Source organism: Symphalangus syndactylus, chromosome 5, assembly GCF_028878055.3.
Source record: "Symphalangus syndactylus isolate Jambi chromosome 5, NHGRI_mSymSyn1-v2.1_pri, whole genome shotgun sequence".
NCBI lineage: Eukaryota > Metazoa > Chordata > Mammalia > Primates > Hylobatidae > Symphalangus > Symphalangus syndactylus.
In genome coordinates this window covers 134,046,058-134,060,612 of record NC_072427.2, presented here as the reverse complement: position 1 = coordinate 134,060,612, position 14,555 = coordinate 134,046,058, and the positions used below count along the sequence as shown (strand labels likewise).

The 14,555-nt window shown below is 40.0% G+C and overlaps 1 protein-coding gene across 3 annotated transcripts in view; it reads right to left on the bottom strand.

Moving 5' to 3' along the window:
• The window catches only part of ST8SIA1 (ST8 alpha-N-acetyl-neuraminide alpha-2,8-sialyltransferase 1), a 138,979-nt gene that overhangs the window by 74,664 nt on the left and 49,760 nt on the right, over positions 1–14,555 (bottom strand). For all 3 annotated transcript variants that reach the window (XM_055280402.2, XM_055280403.2, XM_055280404.2), the window contains exon 2: positions 14,158–14,302. In XM_055280402.2, the coding sequence (XP_055136377.1) occupies positions 14,158–14,302 (145 nt within the window). The remainder of the gene's footprint in view (positions 1–14,157; positions 14,303–14,555) is intronic.

Sequence of the window (14,555 nt, the reverse complement as noted above, 5' to 3'; positions counted from 1 at the left end):
ATGGATACACTAAAAGCCCTGACTTCACTGCTATGCAGTATATCCATGGAACAAAATTATACTTCTACCCCATAAATTTACACAAATTTTAAAAATAGGAACAAAAAGAAAATTGAAATTTTAAAAGAAGAAACTTTTGTAGGAGTCGTAAACAGTTGACATTAATTGCTTTATTTGTACAGGTGGTCACAGCTTCATAATTAGTAAATGGAAATATACTTAAAAGTTCATTGTGCCTTTTTTCCTATGTATTTGGCCATACTTGCATCTACCATGTCACTTGCAATCGTGGCAGCCTTTTACGTGAGGTAGGTAGTTTATGTCTGCAGTTCCCACAGGCACATAGATTTCCTTTTTCTTTCCAATAGGATCCTCAAGAAAATGAAGCTTTGGTGGTTTCATCAGCAGTGGATTTGATGAACCTTTTGGCTCACATATCCATTAACTGACTCAGTAAGAAAACATCTGCATCAACAGGATGAGTTTCAAGGCTGGAATGACTTTCTTATAAGTGCGCTAAACAGAATGCCAAGCCCACAGGAAGCACTGGCAACAGAAAGTTCAGGGTTAGCCAATTTAATCCTCAATGCTTCTCAAGCACAACTTAATTGAGGAAAACTTCACAGACAGATGGAACAATAGCATATATAAACTCTATATGAATATACATAACATATCTAAATCATTCCTCAGTCATCTTCTAAGTGCCCAGGTCATGGAGAACAAAACGGTTATTTACACAATTACAGCATCAGAGGATTCTGCCACTTCCAATGTACTTTGTGATAGGTACTGAACCTTTCTAAGCCTCAGCTTCCTCATCTATAAATGGGGTGAAGGGAAACGTAAGAAATTACCTCTACAGTTATTGAATGAATTAAATAAAATGATAATTATAAAAAGTGCCAGGTCTGGAACTTAGAAATCATTCAGTCAATATGAGCTACTAATAGCTGTAAAATATGAGAGCGCTAATCATCACATTGCTCTGGTGGCTTCCCTGTTCCATGTAGTTGTTCTGATGTTCTGTGTCCCACACAAGCCTTTCCTGTCCCCTTGTTCTCTGCATCCCTCCACTGTTCTGAGATCTCTCAACCATCTGCAAAAGTGAAAGGAAATTTCTATATATCAAGATCCCCATGGTATGACATAACCTAAAACATGAAATTTATATTTCCTTCAGGTACTCTCTTTTTAAAGACATGACATAATCTATGACATTTTATTACCATTATTTTTATTTTATTCATATGATAACACTTTGCCTTTTTCCCCAAAGCTTTCCTGGCCCTTACTTCATCTATTTTACATCTTATAAATCCTTACCACTGAATGCTTATTTTCCTAAGCCCAAATCTTTATCTTCTAAATCCTTTCTTGCCCCTATTTGTTGATGATGCAATAAAAGGTCACCAATGAAATTACAAAATGCCTTAAGTGAACGTTTTAAGCGAATGACTATAATTTACTTTTTAATTTTTGACCTGCTATGGTCTTTCGAATATTGCAGAGAGCACTTTGCTACTTGTTTTACAGGGCCATTTCCTTGAAATGTAATTACAAGCTGAAAAAGAAGTCCTAGGGGATTACTTAATGTAGGTCCTTTACTAATTCCAAGGACAGTCAAAAAGTTTTCAACTCGAAGGATGATTGTTCAAACTGCCCACAACAACCAAGGTTTAGTGTTCATAATCTGGATGAAACCATTTTCCTGTTTGGAGTTCAAGGGATTAAAAAATTATTACTGTCTCTGGCAAGAGGTTATTTGGGAACTATATTGACTGGCTTGTTTCCTAAACATATTGGCTCCATGGCGCTACAAAGACTAAAAAGTATTTTCCTCCAGCAGCTGGGCCAAGATAAGTTGAAAACCAACAGGGAGACAGTATTATAATAACTGTGGTTTTAAAATACAAATCCCAGTCATTCGCTTTGTGGGAAAATTGGTACAAGAATATTTGATGGCTAAAAGACTGAAGAGCACCAAGGCCCCAACACAGGAACCAAGAGTCTGGAGATGCCAGCTCCTGGCAGAGAAGAGACCTTGGAACCAGTTCAGCTTTTTGCTCTGTCACTGCACTCTGCCATTTAGTTCTGGTTGGGGAGAAGGCAGAGACTGAGCTGACATCTCTGACTGTGATTTTTACATCTTCAAAAAGAGCAGCAATTTCTCCATTATGGTGTCCTTTAAGATTGATTTCATTGCAACACCTGAGTCTTGTGAATGACACAAGAGTGACGTGGTAACAAAAGGGCTCGGGGTCACCCTGTTTGACTGTCTTCACAGTTAGCCCTAAAGGCTTCAGTCTGGGACAGTTATTCTGAGGTTTCTTACTGATAGTGACAGGAGGCAGACAAATGCCTAGATAGATTAGCCAGGCATGGTGGTGCACACCTGTAGTCCCAGCTACTTGGAGGCTGAGGCAGGAGAATCACTTGAGCCCTGGGGGCAGAGGTTGCAGTGAGCGGAGGTCACACCACTGCACTCCAGCCTGGATGACAGAGTGAGACTCCGTCTCAAAAAAAAAAAAAAGTAATGAGGAGGTGGAGGAAGCAGATGGATGGCAATTGGTAAGCTTATATTAGCTGACATTCTCAGAGAGTTCATATCGTGAAGACCTTGTGTGACACTCTAAGGGGTTTGAACTTTATCATACAGGTAATAACCAGGAAGGATGAACCTGCTCAAGATTGATCCCCTGTCGACGGGTAAAAGATGTGGCCTCCTGTAGAGCTGCATAGAAACCCGATGGGGCTCAGTGCCCAAGGCCCTCAATCCTGGTCAGTAGCAAGGCTTGGATTCCCACTATTCTCAACAAGCCAAGGAAGAGACAAGCTCTTCTGCAACCATAAACTGATGCAATAAATCCCGTTTGTGTTCCCCACCCCTCACCCACTGCCTGAGCTCTTCTGTAGCTGGGGTGAGGTGCTGGCAGTGCTCTGGGAACTGGGCCTTCAGTCTTCCTATTCCAGTACTGCTGCGAGTCAGGGGAATCATATGGAGGGAGGATCTAGTGCAGCAGCCTCCAGGCAGGATTCAGCACAACACTGGGGAGTGATCCTTCCCTCGGGCCTCTGCCTACCAACGACTGGGTTTGTCACTGGGAAAACACGAAACATTACACGACCCAGCAACAACAAAAAAACTAGTCCTCTTAGAATTTCATGCGCTTTGATTTTTTTAGGGCTTGTGCCCTGTTTCACTTGTAGAGTCTAGAATGCTTGTGTTGAGTAAAAAGGAGATGCCCTAATATTCAAAGCAGCTAAATGTCCTCTTTGCCATAAAGACTCCATGAAACTGTGTGAACACTTGGGATTTTTCTCTCTGTCCCGAGGTTGTTGTCTGCTTTCTTTTTTGGGTTTCTTTCTAGAAGATGGAGAAGTGCAAGTGACAGGGGCTGAGAGCACCCACCAAACACACAAGCTCTCAACCATGGGCAGCTTCTCCACAGCCCCAGCTTAGCACAAGCTCCTGGAGGGCTGCCTGGGGGAGGCAGACATGGAAGTGCCAAGGTGGCCAGATGGTTCCAGGACCACAATGTCTTTATTTTTAACTGTTTGCCACCGCCACCCCCACCCCTGCCCAGCTCTGGAGTACTGTCTTCCCCAGACAAGCAGGAGTGAAGTGGAGGGGGAAAGCACTGATTCCCAGTTGGGGTGTTCCTAACTGAGCAGTAGGGATAGAAGGTGTGAGCCTGGGAGTCCTTTTATAAATTATTTTTCTTGTAGATTTTATTTTTAATTTATATCTGTGACCTGCCAGGGAGAGGGGAGAGAGAGAGAAAAAGAGATGCTGTTGAACACATGACAAAATAAAATAAAATAAAATGAAACAAAAAAGGCCACCGTTTCTGGCCATCTATGTCATTCAACTGTATCTGCTTGTACCTGAGTCACCCATTATAGCTACACTGGCTTTCCATTCCCTACAAACACTAAGTTGATAAAAGAGGCCAAAGCCAGGGTTCTGCCCTATCTTAGTAAGTATGTTACATCTCAGTCTCTCAATCGCCCCAGGGGAATGGTTGGTGCATCCCTAATTACAGAACTACAAAGCCCAGTGTAGTTTCAGGTTCCCTTTCTTACAGGGTAGAATTTCCTTATTTTTAATAATAAAATGCAACAGCATATCTACTAGCTGCTCCTTGTCCTTCATGAGTTTTCTCCGTGAATGCTGCTCCAGCCGACTTGGTGAGTCTGCCGTTTAGCCACTTGCTCATCTGCATGGCAAGTAGTGAAGAGTGACTTAAGAGATGTCACACACACCAGTTTACATTTTATAAAAACAAAATTGGCAGAGGGTGGAGGATGTCACAGGAAGGCAAATTCATAATAGTGAACTTTTTTCTTTTTTTTTTTTTTTTTTTTTTTTTGAGACGGAGTCTCACTCTGTTGCCCAGGCTGAAGTGCAGTGGTGTGATTTCGGCTCACTGCAACTTCTGCCTCCTGGGTTCAAGCAATTCACCGGCCCCAGCCTCCTGAATAGCAGGGATTACAGGTGCCTGCCACCACGCCCAGCTAATTTTTGTATTTTTAGTAGAGACAGGGTTTCATCATGTTTGCCAGACTGGTCTCAAACTCCAGACCTCAAATGATCTGCCCGCCTCAGTCTCCTAAAGTGCTGGGATTACAGGCATGAGCCACTGCGCCCGTCAGTGAAACTTTTTTGAAAGTTCTTGAATTAGCATAGATAACAGATGATAAACCTTGACCTAACCCAGTGGCAGTGAGGTAAGAAAAGAGGGGATTGATTCAGGAGATATTTAAGAAATAAATTTGGATTTCGACAGTGAAATTCAAACATAAGACCCTGGTGTCCAGCTCAGGTGACTGAGTAGATGATAGTGTCATTACCTGAAACCAGGAATAGAAGAAAAGAAGCAGGAGAGAGGGACAGAATTGTGAACATGTAAAAGGTAAGGAACCTATGGAACACTGGGGACAGTATCCAATAGGTGCAGAACCAGATCTATTTTTACTCACTATTATTTCCCCAGGAACTAGCATAGTCCCTACCACACAGTAGCAGTTGCTCAATAAGTATTTCATGAATGAGTGGTTGAACACTTATTTTACTTACATAGAATCATGAAAATTTCAGGAAAGCATAGTTGTGCTGGCAGCAGGGCGTATTTATTTAGGTGACAAGTCCAATCAATGTGTGAGGCAATTTTCTATTCATCAAATCCTTGCTTTAAATTTAATTCTAACCTTGATGTTATTTTGTAGATTTTTGATTTACATTAAATTTTATAGTTCATGTAGAAATACTGTGTTTTTTTCTTGAGTCTAGAAATATTACTGAACTTTGAATTTTAAAATATCCTCAAACAATCTCCATGTCAGGCATCTGGAAGCACCTACAAAATGTAGCAACTTCAGTTCTTACTGACCTTGGGTGCTATAGTCAAAGACTATGTAAGAGTATAACCAGAAAAGACAATTAGGAAATTTATAAATTATGGCTGCAGAACTAACCATACTTTGTGAATATACTATCCTCAGAATAGTATATGAGACCCAAGATGTATATAAAATCAGAGTGGATTGAACTCTAGAAACAGAAAAATGTAAGCAAAATAATCAGATGATACATATTGTATATGGGGCTGTTAGCCAGTGCTTCATTAACTGCAGACACCCCAGGTGAAGTGATTATCAAATTAATTTAATTTACAATTGCATTTCTCTCAGCACTTATTTTCTTTTTCTTAGCAAAGAGTTAAAATTCTGAAATCTCAAGAATAGAGTCTGAATAGACAGGAAAAATAAAACTTAGCAAGAAAAAAAACCTATGCATAATAATTTTCAGAGTATAAAATGTTGCCTTACCCTCAAAAAGCACTTTCGTTTCCTTTACAATCAGCAGATGTTGACCCATGCCCATCTATCCTAAATTTTCTCACCACACTTATCCACTTACCTATTTTTCTGACAAACTGCTAATATAATTTCTTAATTACCTAACACTTTTCCCAAATCCTCTCCTTACACTTAGTTTTTGCTCTCTCTGTATTGTCAGCCTCCACAGAGCTAGACATTGAAGACAGTAAGAATCTAACGTTTTGGGCTAAAAAAGTCTACTCATTTATCCAGCCTACTTCTCAATCTCTATATACACCTGAACCTACAGCTGGGGTTCAGACTGAGCCCTGAGCAATGTGGGTGAATCTTGGCCTTTAGGGGAATGATTGGGGATGGTCACCTGAAGCTATGGGAATCACTATCAAGTTACACTTGTGTTCTGGCCCTGGCTTTGCGGTATGGCTCTAGTAACTTGGTTTATGACTTAATTTCAAAACATAACCCCGGGCTGCCCTCCCAGGTCCCTGCCTCCCAGCTCATACCAAGTTCCAGTAAATGTGCTTCGGCCTTGCTTACAAAAACAGTCCCTAATTTGGGCCCCAATGCTAGGACCCTCACCTTGTTCACTTGTGTTCCTGCTGTGATAAATGATCAGTTCTCAAACCTCTAGAAGTCAGAGGCTCTGCCTTCTTCTGACCAGTACCCTTGGAAGCTGCCAGTTGCCAAAACCTCCAGCGTAGAGACTGGGAACTTGAAGTCAATTGTTTTAACCGGATCTCTGGGTATAGCTCCATCCACCCCTATTTTCATGTCTGCATCCTGGATACTAGCAGCACATCATGTTATTCCTTATTATCTTCTGGTTATTGCCAACAGTGTCCCACAGTAAGAACTGCAATACTCCTTTATGGCTACTGGCTGGACTTCCTTTTAGCCCCCAAAGCTATGTTCACTCCCTATCCTATCCCTAGCCAACCCCTTTCCCCACTGTGTTGGGCAAGTCAAGCTTCACGGTCGGTCTCTTCAATCTGCTCAGAAGTTCTGAACACTGAAGATAACAGGGTAGAGCTAGTCAGGACATGAGTGATTACAAAAATGTTGTGCTAGCTCACCTGTGATCTAAGAATGTTTGACCATCAATGGAAGGAAGACAGTGAATTAGAAGGAAGATAGCGAATTGATCTGAACATAGACAAACACTCTGAAAACGTTCTCTGTACCTAGTCACACCTCTTGATTATTTGACCAAATTAATTAAGCCAGAGAAAATTCAGGGTTGAAATGATACCTCTCTGTAAGTTAATCAAATATGTCTATGCATTTAAGCGACTCCTAATAGAGTTTAAAAGTACAAATGAGCATATTAATAGAAATGAAACAGAGGCTTCCTAGTAGCCAAATGCTCAAAACCAAATTAAAATAGGATGCAAATTCCGTTCTACACTTGGACCTTTGTCTGTAAGAGCAACCAAGATTAAGAAACTAATCAAAGAAAAAAAAATAAAGGTATACCAGGTTTTTGCTGCAGGGAAACACCCTGTCATGTCACCAAACCTAAGAAGAAAATGTTATATGGAACAGTAACACCTCCTAAGAAAAGCTATCACTCCTGTCAGGCCTACGGGATGAGATGTGACTCAGTGGTAATTGGTGTCATGAATTCTTTTCAATTATTCCCAGGAAGCTAGACTCCTGAGCCATAATCAGTCTTTGTACGAAATTTTACACACTGTCAAGTAATTTAGAAAGATCTACACCATGGCAAGATAGAGCATTCCTTTATTTTTCATTTTGTTCTCAACCATAGACAACCTGCAAATTTTCATTAAAGAAAGGTGTTAATTTTTAATTATTTCTAAATTTGAAAAACAAGACATCTTAAAGTTCCCGTCAGCTATTCTTTTGAGCAACTCCATTGCACTACCTCACTTCTAATCAATTGTTTTCCTTTCCCTATGAAGATAACAGATATTTGCACATCCAGTGATGATGTCTTCTTCTCAGTTACAGAGCAATTTGAAGAACAGTGGATATCAATTCACTGTTCAGATCACAATCTTAATTCACTGGAAGTTAATGATTTATTTCACCTTGCTCTTTTACTTTACTGTAATTATTATCCAAATATAATGAAACAAAGACTATAACATTCTCCGTTACTACTTTATGTTTTCTGAAATCCCAGCTTCAACGTCTTTATTTCTTTTCACTGTCCTGGAAAATTGATTTCACCCCTTTTTTAGTGGTGTTTTAGTTTTTGTTTTGCTTCATGGGTTCCTGGCATTACCCAAATGCCAAGGCAATGCCAAAGTCTGTAAACACTTTGAGAGAAAATAACAGTAATAATATGATTATATGTTTTTATGGTGCATTCATTACCAAGTACTTTTAAACCCATTATCTCATTTTAACTTTGTTACTCATAAAAATGATACTGAAATATAAAGACCAGGTATTATTTGTCCCAATGTGCAAATTATGAAATTCATGCTGAGAATGGTTCCATGACTTGTCTGGGATCATAAGCATCATCATTGAAAGGCCAGGCTTAGGATCCAGATTTTTAGACTGCATACCCTAAATAGTACTCTAGTGTTAGCATTAGGCCAAGAATGGCAGGGCAAATTACCTTAATTATTCAATAGTAGTGGAATCATGTTCTAGATTCCTATAACAAAGAAGCAACGCAAGGTTTCCCCTTTATAAAACTCAAAATAATGTAAATGCTCTTATTTCTCCTTTCAACAGGGGATACTGGGGAGCTCAAAGCCAAAAAGAGACCAGAGTATTGTATGGGAAACTATGGTGTTGTATAGGATTCCATATCCTATATATCTACACTCTATTTTTTCTCCCAAAAAGCTGCAGAAGAAATTTCTTGGCCAGGTGTAGTGGTTCACGCCTGCAATTCCAGCATTTTGGGAGGCCAAGATGGGTGAATTAGTTGAGCCCAGCAGTCCTAGACCAGCCTGGTCAACATTACAAAATCTTGTCTCTAAAAAAAAAAAAAAAAAAAAATACAATAAAAAAATACAAAAATTAGCCGGGTGTGGTAGCACATGCCTGTAATCCCAGCTACTTGTGAGGCGGAGGTCGGAGGATCACTTGAGTCCAGGAGGTGGAGGCTTGCAGTGAGCCATGATCGTGCCACTGCACTTTTAGTTTATCAAACAGAGCAAGACCCTGTCTCAAAATAAAATAAAATAAAAATAAATTTAAAAAATGAAATTTCTCCATTTCTTATAAGGGTATTCTTAGAAGTGAAAAACCTTAAAACGGTTTCAAGGTGACTGAATGATAAGAATGAACTAATCCACTAGAACCCAAGTCTTCTAAAGAAATAAACCAGAGAGTAAACACTAACACCTTTGAAATAAGACAGGCCAGGTTTCACATCCCAGCCCTTCCACCTACCAGCTCTGGGACCCTCAATAAGGTATTTAACCCCTCTCAGTCTTAGCTTCATCCATGAAACGGAGACAATACTAACAGCCACACAGAGTCGCTGTAAGGGCTGAGCGAGATAACATGTGAAGAAACTGAGGCAGCCCGTATAGTTGACAAACACAAGGCATTTGCCTAAAGCTGGAACACTGAACTTCCCAGGCTTTCTTGCAGTTAGACACGTCCATGTGACTCAGTCCTGATTAATGATACATGAGCAGGAATCTGTCCAACTTTCCTCTTCTGTCTACTCCTTCTTTTTGCTGGGATCCCGAACCAAAACTGCAAAGTTCCTTGGCCATCAGCTAAGGAGGTTTGAGTAGGAAGACAAGGGTCTGGGAGCTTGATGGCACACTATGTAGCCATCACTGAGCCCTAAACTACCCACCCTCTAATTCTTTATTGCTTAAATAAGCACGTATTTGGTTCTGCCCCCCATCAGGTTTCTGTTATAAAACAGCCAGATGCAAGCCTAAAAACAGAACCTAACAAAAGTCCAGCAAAGATCCATCCCCACCAGACATGAGACCCCTTAGTTTTCTTCCAGCCGAAAAGATATATATCAGGGGAAATGATTACAATAATATGGACAAGTGGAAAAAAACTACCAAATTCTGTAGATTATATAGTATGATCCAAATTTTATTAAAAAAAAAAAAAAATTGCTGTGAGACTCAGGGATATCCGGGAGCTCAGAGAATTCTATTAAGCACATTACTGTGAAGGAAAAAAAAAATGTGTATTTTCATTTTAATAAGGCTATTTTGACAAACTACTCCAAGATGTCCTGCTGGGTTTCCCACAGGCCAAGAACGCTGCAGGTCCAGGCTCAGTGGAACGTGACAGGAGCCTACGGCCAACCTAGGAAGCTGGAAATGAGTGTCTATGTGGGGTGCATTAATGATGTTTTGTGATGCTTTACATATGGCCTTGGGTGAACATGCTGAGGAGAAATGTAATTTATATCACAGTGTAAGGGAATGGAGAGCCAACCGTGTTTTTATAATACCAAAAGGAAATATTTTTCAGATTATATCAGCACAGTTGTGGTTTCTAACATTCCTGCTACTCCCTCACTCATTTCCATGGAAATTTGTGTTCTTCCTTGGCAATATATCTTAGGCCAAAATAGGGTTCATTCAATAATTCCTGCAAACACTGGACCATGCAGGCTTAAAAGGGGCAGTTCCTGGCTAAGCAGGAAAGAGCTGGTCCCAACCCAGGGGATTGGGAGCAGCTATTCTCAAAGTGGGAAGGCTGATACCATCACACCGTCCTCCCCAAATACAAACACGCACACATACATCGCATGTTTTAAAAATCCTGTGTGAAGGTTAAAAATTCTGCCCTTCATGCCTAATAATATTCAACAAATATTTCACCAAAATACATTTATAGAGCCCTTTGGAAACAGCTACATCTGAATTTCCTGCTTGGTTTCCTATAGTTCAAGCAAGGGCACTGCAGGGGTCCAGCCCAAGTGAGACACAGACGGGAACGCCCTTGACAGACATGAGTGGTTGGGAATGAATATTTATACTGAGTGGGAAGCACTGCAGTGGGCACAAAAGGGAAAACCCTCTTGTTCTCAAGAGCCCACAAGATGGTACTGAGCTAGCAGATAAGGACTTTTAGAACACAGAACACTGTCATATGGAGATATGAAGTTATGTACACAGCATTATGTGGCAAAATTGAATAAATATGAACACAAAATTACAGAAAGTTGTGGAAGGTTCAAATAGCAAACAGCTAACTAACTAAAAGGAGTTTGATGTGGCATCTCAATACACAGACATTTTAATAGTTACCTCCTGAGGATACACCGCCCCAGCCCTTATAGGACCTGTTGCTATTCCCTAATGTACCAGAGCATCTCCCTTCTCACACTGAATCTTTGTACCAACAACAACAAAAACAATACTTAAAAGTAGGCAAACGAATAACATTGATAATGATGGCTAACATATACGGAGCATTTAAGGGGCAAGTGTAAAGGTACAGATGTAGAATCGAGGTTAGAAATGAGTGACTTGGCATTATTTCACTGAAACTCTGGGAAAGGAGTGAAGCTTTGTTCATGCTGAAAACACTGAGCCTGGCCGACTCACCTGCATTTCTACCTCATCTGCACACGCTATTTTCTTCCCACTGGGAACATAAATGAAGCATACCAATTAACTGGCAACCCTTTTTGGCTGATAACAAACTAGAAACATTTTGCTAAGAAATAATAATGGATGAGAGCAGAGGGAAAACACCATTTTTTCCAGTGATGCAAACTGGTTTACCAAGATTTCTATGAATAAATTAGTCATTTCAGATTCTTAGCAGGAAAATACATACATATGCAATTAAAAAAAATCTACTCATTGAATTGGTTCTGCCTTTTGCAATGGCTGTGCCCATACACAATGATGTAATGACTTCTGATTCCCAAGAAAAAAGTATTCTTCCTTTATTATTCAAGGATGTTTCCTTGGTCTTGCAACTGGCACAAAGAGGCACATTAATTCATTTGCACACACTTTACAGAGTAAATGTTTCTTATAACCCTATTGCTGCAACCGACAGATAATATAGGAGGCTAGTTTATATTTCTTTAATCTTCCTTTTAAATCTATTTTCTAATACAAAGTTAGAATTCATTTGGTATAACTAGAAGTCCTCATCTACAAAAAAAGCTACTTTGGATTTCATTTAAAATGTTTCTATGTGAGGAGCTGTTAAAGGAGATTGCTTCCTTATCTCTTCCTCATGCCACAACTAGTTGGTAGCAGGTTTCATACATAGAATATCCTGTGGATTGGCTTGATTAATCTCTGTACCACTCCCTTTCCAGCTTCCTGCTGAAGCATGATACTTAAAAACTGCCTTTCCTGGACTTCTTCGCAACTAGTGTTCTGGATGCAAATCATTTCTCCATTAGAAGCATTTGAGGAAGATTTGAAATGAGGAGGAGAATTGGAACTAATCTTCTTTCCCCTATTTCTAATGGAAGCAGTTGTGGCCACACTAACAGCAATGAAAGTTGGGGCTTCCCAGTCCCTAGACAACAGTTACTGTAGTAGGTTCTTGAACTCAGTAATTCTAGGAACCACCCTTTGGCTCCCATTTCTCCATTCTTCCAATGATTTTTTTAAATGCCAAATTCCCTATATGAAATATCTTTCTGCTAAAAGTACCTAAAGAGATTTCTGTACCTTGCCTAAACCCTCACCAATACAATTCTATTTTTCATGCCTCAGCCTCAAGATACTAAGTATGAATCAGCACATTAATACCAAGCATATAATGCTTTGTATTTATAAAGTACATTTATTATGTATTACGGTCAGGCACGGTGGCTCACGCCTGTAATCCCAGCACTTTGGGAGGCCGAGGTGGGCAGATCACTTGAGGTCAGGAGTTCGAGACAAGCCTGGCCAGCAGGGCGAAACATAGTCTCTACTAAAAATATAAAACAGCTGGGTATGGTGGCACATGTCTGTGATCCCAGCTACTCAGGAGGCTGAGGCAGAACTGCTTGAACCTGAAAGGTGGAGGTTGCAGTGACCCAAGATCACGCTACTGTACTCAAGCCCAGGCAACAGAGTGAGTGAGACTCTGTCAAAAAAAAAAAAGAAAAAGGACATTCCCATGCATTATCTAAGTTGATCTTTTCCACAGCTCTGTAAGGAAAATAGGGCAAGTGCTGCTCTAGCCATCATAGAGACAAGACAGCTAAATCTCAGACGACTTAGGTAATTATCCAAGGAATTTAGTTAGTAAGAGATGGAAACAAAATTCAATTCCATATATTATAACTCTTAGTTGTTTGCTTTGACACTTGGAAGCCTCCCAAGGGCAGATGAAGAAAAGAGAGAAAAAGAGAGAAGACACGTAGATGCTGGCAATAAACTAAAGCTTCTATTTCCTATTTCAAAAATTAAAAGAAAAACCTTATCACTGCATTTTAAAACCATTAAACTAGACTAAAATATCTAAGGATGAGCTAGTCAGCATGGCTGTTTTATAGAGAGTGTGACTTTGGATCTGGCAGAACCTGTGCCTCCACTTTGTGGGATTCCTCCTTTAAAGTCTCATGGGCTATATTAACAGAGATACATGAAAGGTTCAGTACCACTTTCCAAGGCTCAAAAATTCTCTTTCTGTACAATCATCTGAGCAAACCAAGGGTGGCTAAAAGAGGTCTTGGGGAGGCCACGATTCATTTCTGAATTTTTCCCTAATTGCAATTTTGCCTAAGATCTCCCCTCCCCAAAACTAGGGTTCCCTAAAATAAAATTTCCCTTTTCCCCCCTCTTGCTGCCTACATGTATATTAGAAAAACATTTTATTTCAATGCTCAGAAAGCCAAGAAGAGATATTAAGTAAGCAAAGCTTGATTTAGACCACTTCAAAAGTGGTCAAGTTGAATTATTCCTCTCCATATCCACCACTCCTCCATTTCACAACGGTAATCTAACCACAGGGTTAACATTCAAGAGCTCTAAGAAGCAAACTTCTCACCATATGGTCCCCACTCCTTGAGCAACATCAGTCCTAAGAAAACATTCCAGTATCACACAAATCCTCACGGTCATTCCACAGCCAACCTCAGAACACTAGAATTCCACAAGTCCCTGATCATTCATTTCTTGCTTCCTTCAGTCTCATAAGACTCAAATCAGAAAGGCTAGGAAAATTGTAACTCTGTAACATCCTGCTTCCACCCTTGCATCAAAACACTATGTGATTTATTCACACACACAGATGACAGATATAAAGAAAAACCTTTTTTAAAGTTAAGAGGGAAGAAAGAAAACAAAAAGTCGATCTGATGAGTTAGGCAAACTCAATTATCCCTTTTCTATGACAGCAAGAAATTTAAGAAACCATATTGAAGGCAACCAACTCTATACTAACCTGAGGGAAGAGAGCATAAGTTGAATTGTCAATCGTGAATGAGTATAAAAACTCCCCGTCATACCACATGCTCTTCCCCATAGGGGAATTCATTTTAGTCATGGCAAAGAGGTGGGCAGGGTCGCAGCAGTCTTCCATTTGTTTCCTAGGAGAGAAAAGAGAGAGAGAGAAAAGAACAGCAGGTTAAATGAGGAGCAGATTCATTCACTTGTCATTCCCACAGAGATGTGCCGCCTTACCTCAGTGCCAGCTCATAGAAGCATAGCATCTCCAGGGTGATTAGACTACTATTAATTCACTCTTCTAGCCACCAAAATGCGTGACTAGAATATTTCACAGTAAAAAAAAAGTTTACAAAAAATACATCGGCTCTCAGATTCAGGTGAGATATGTCAAAA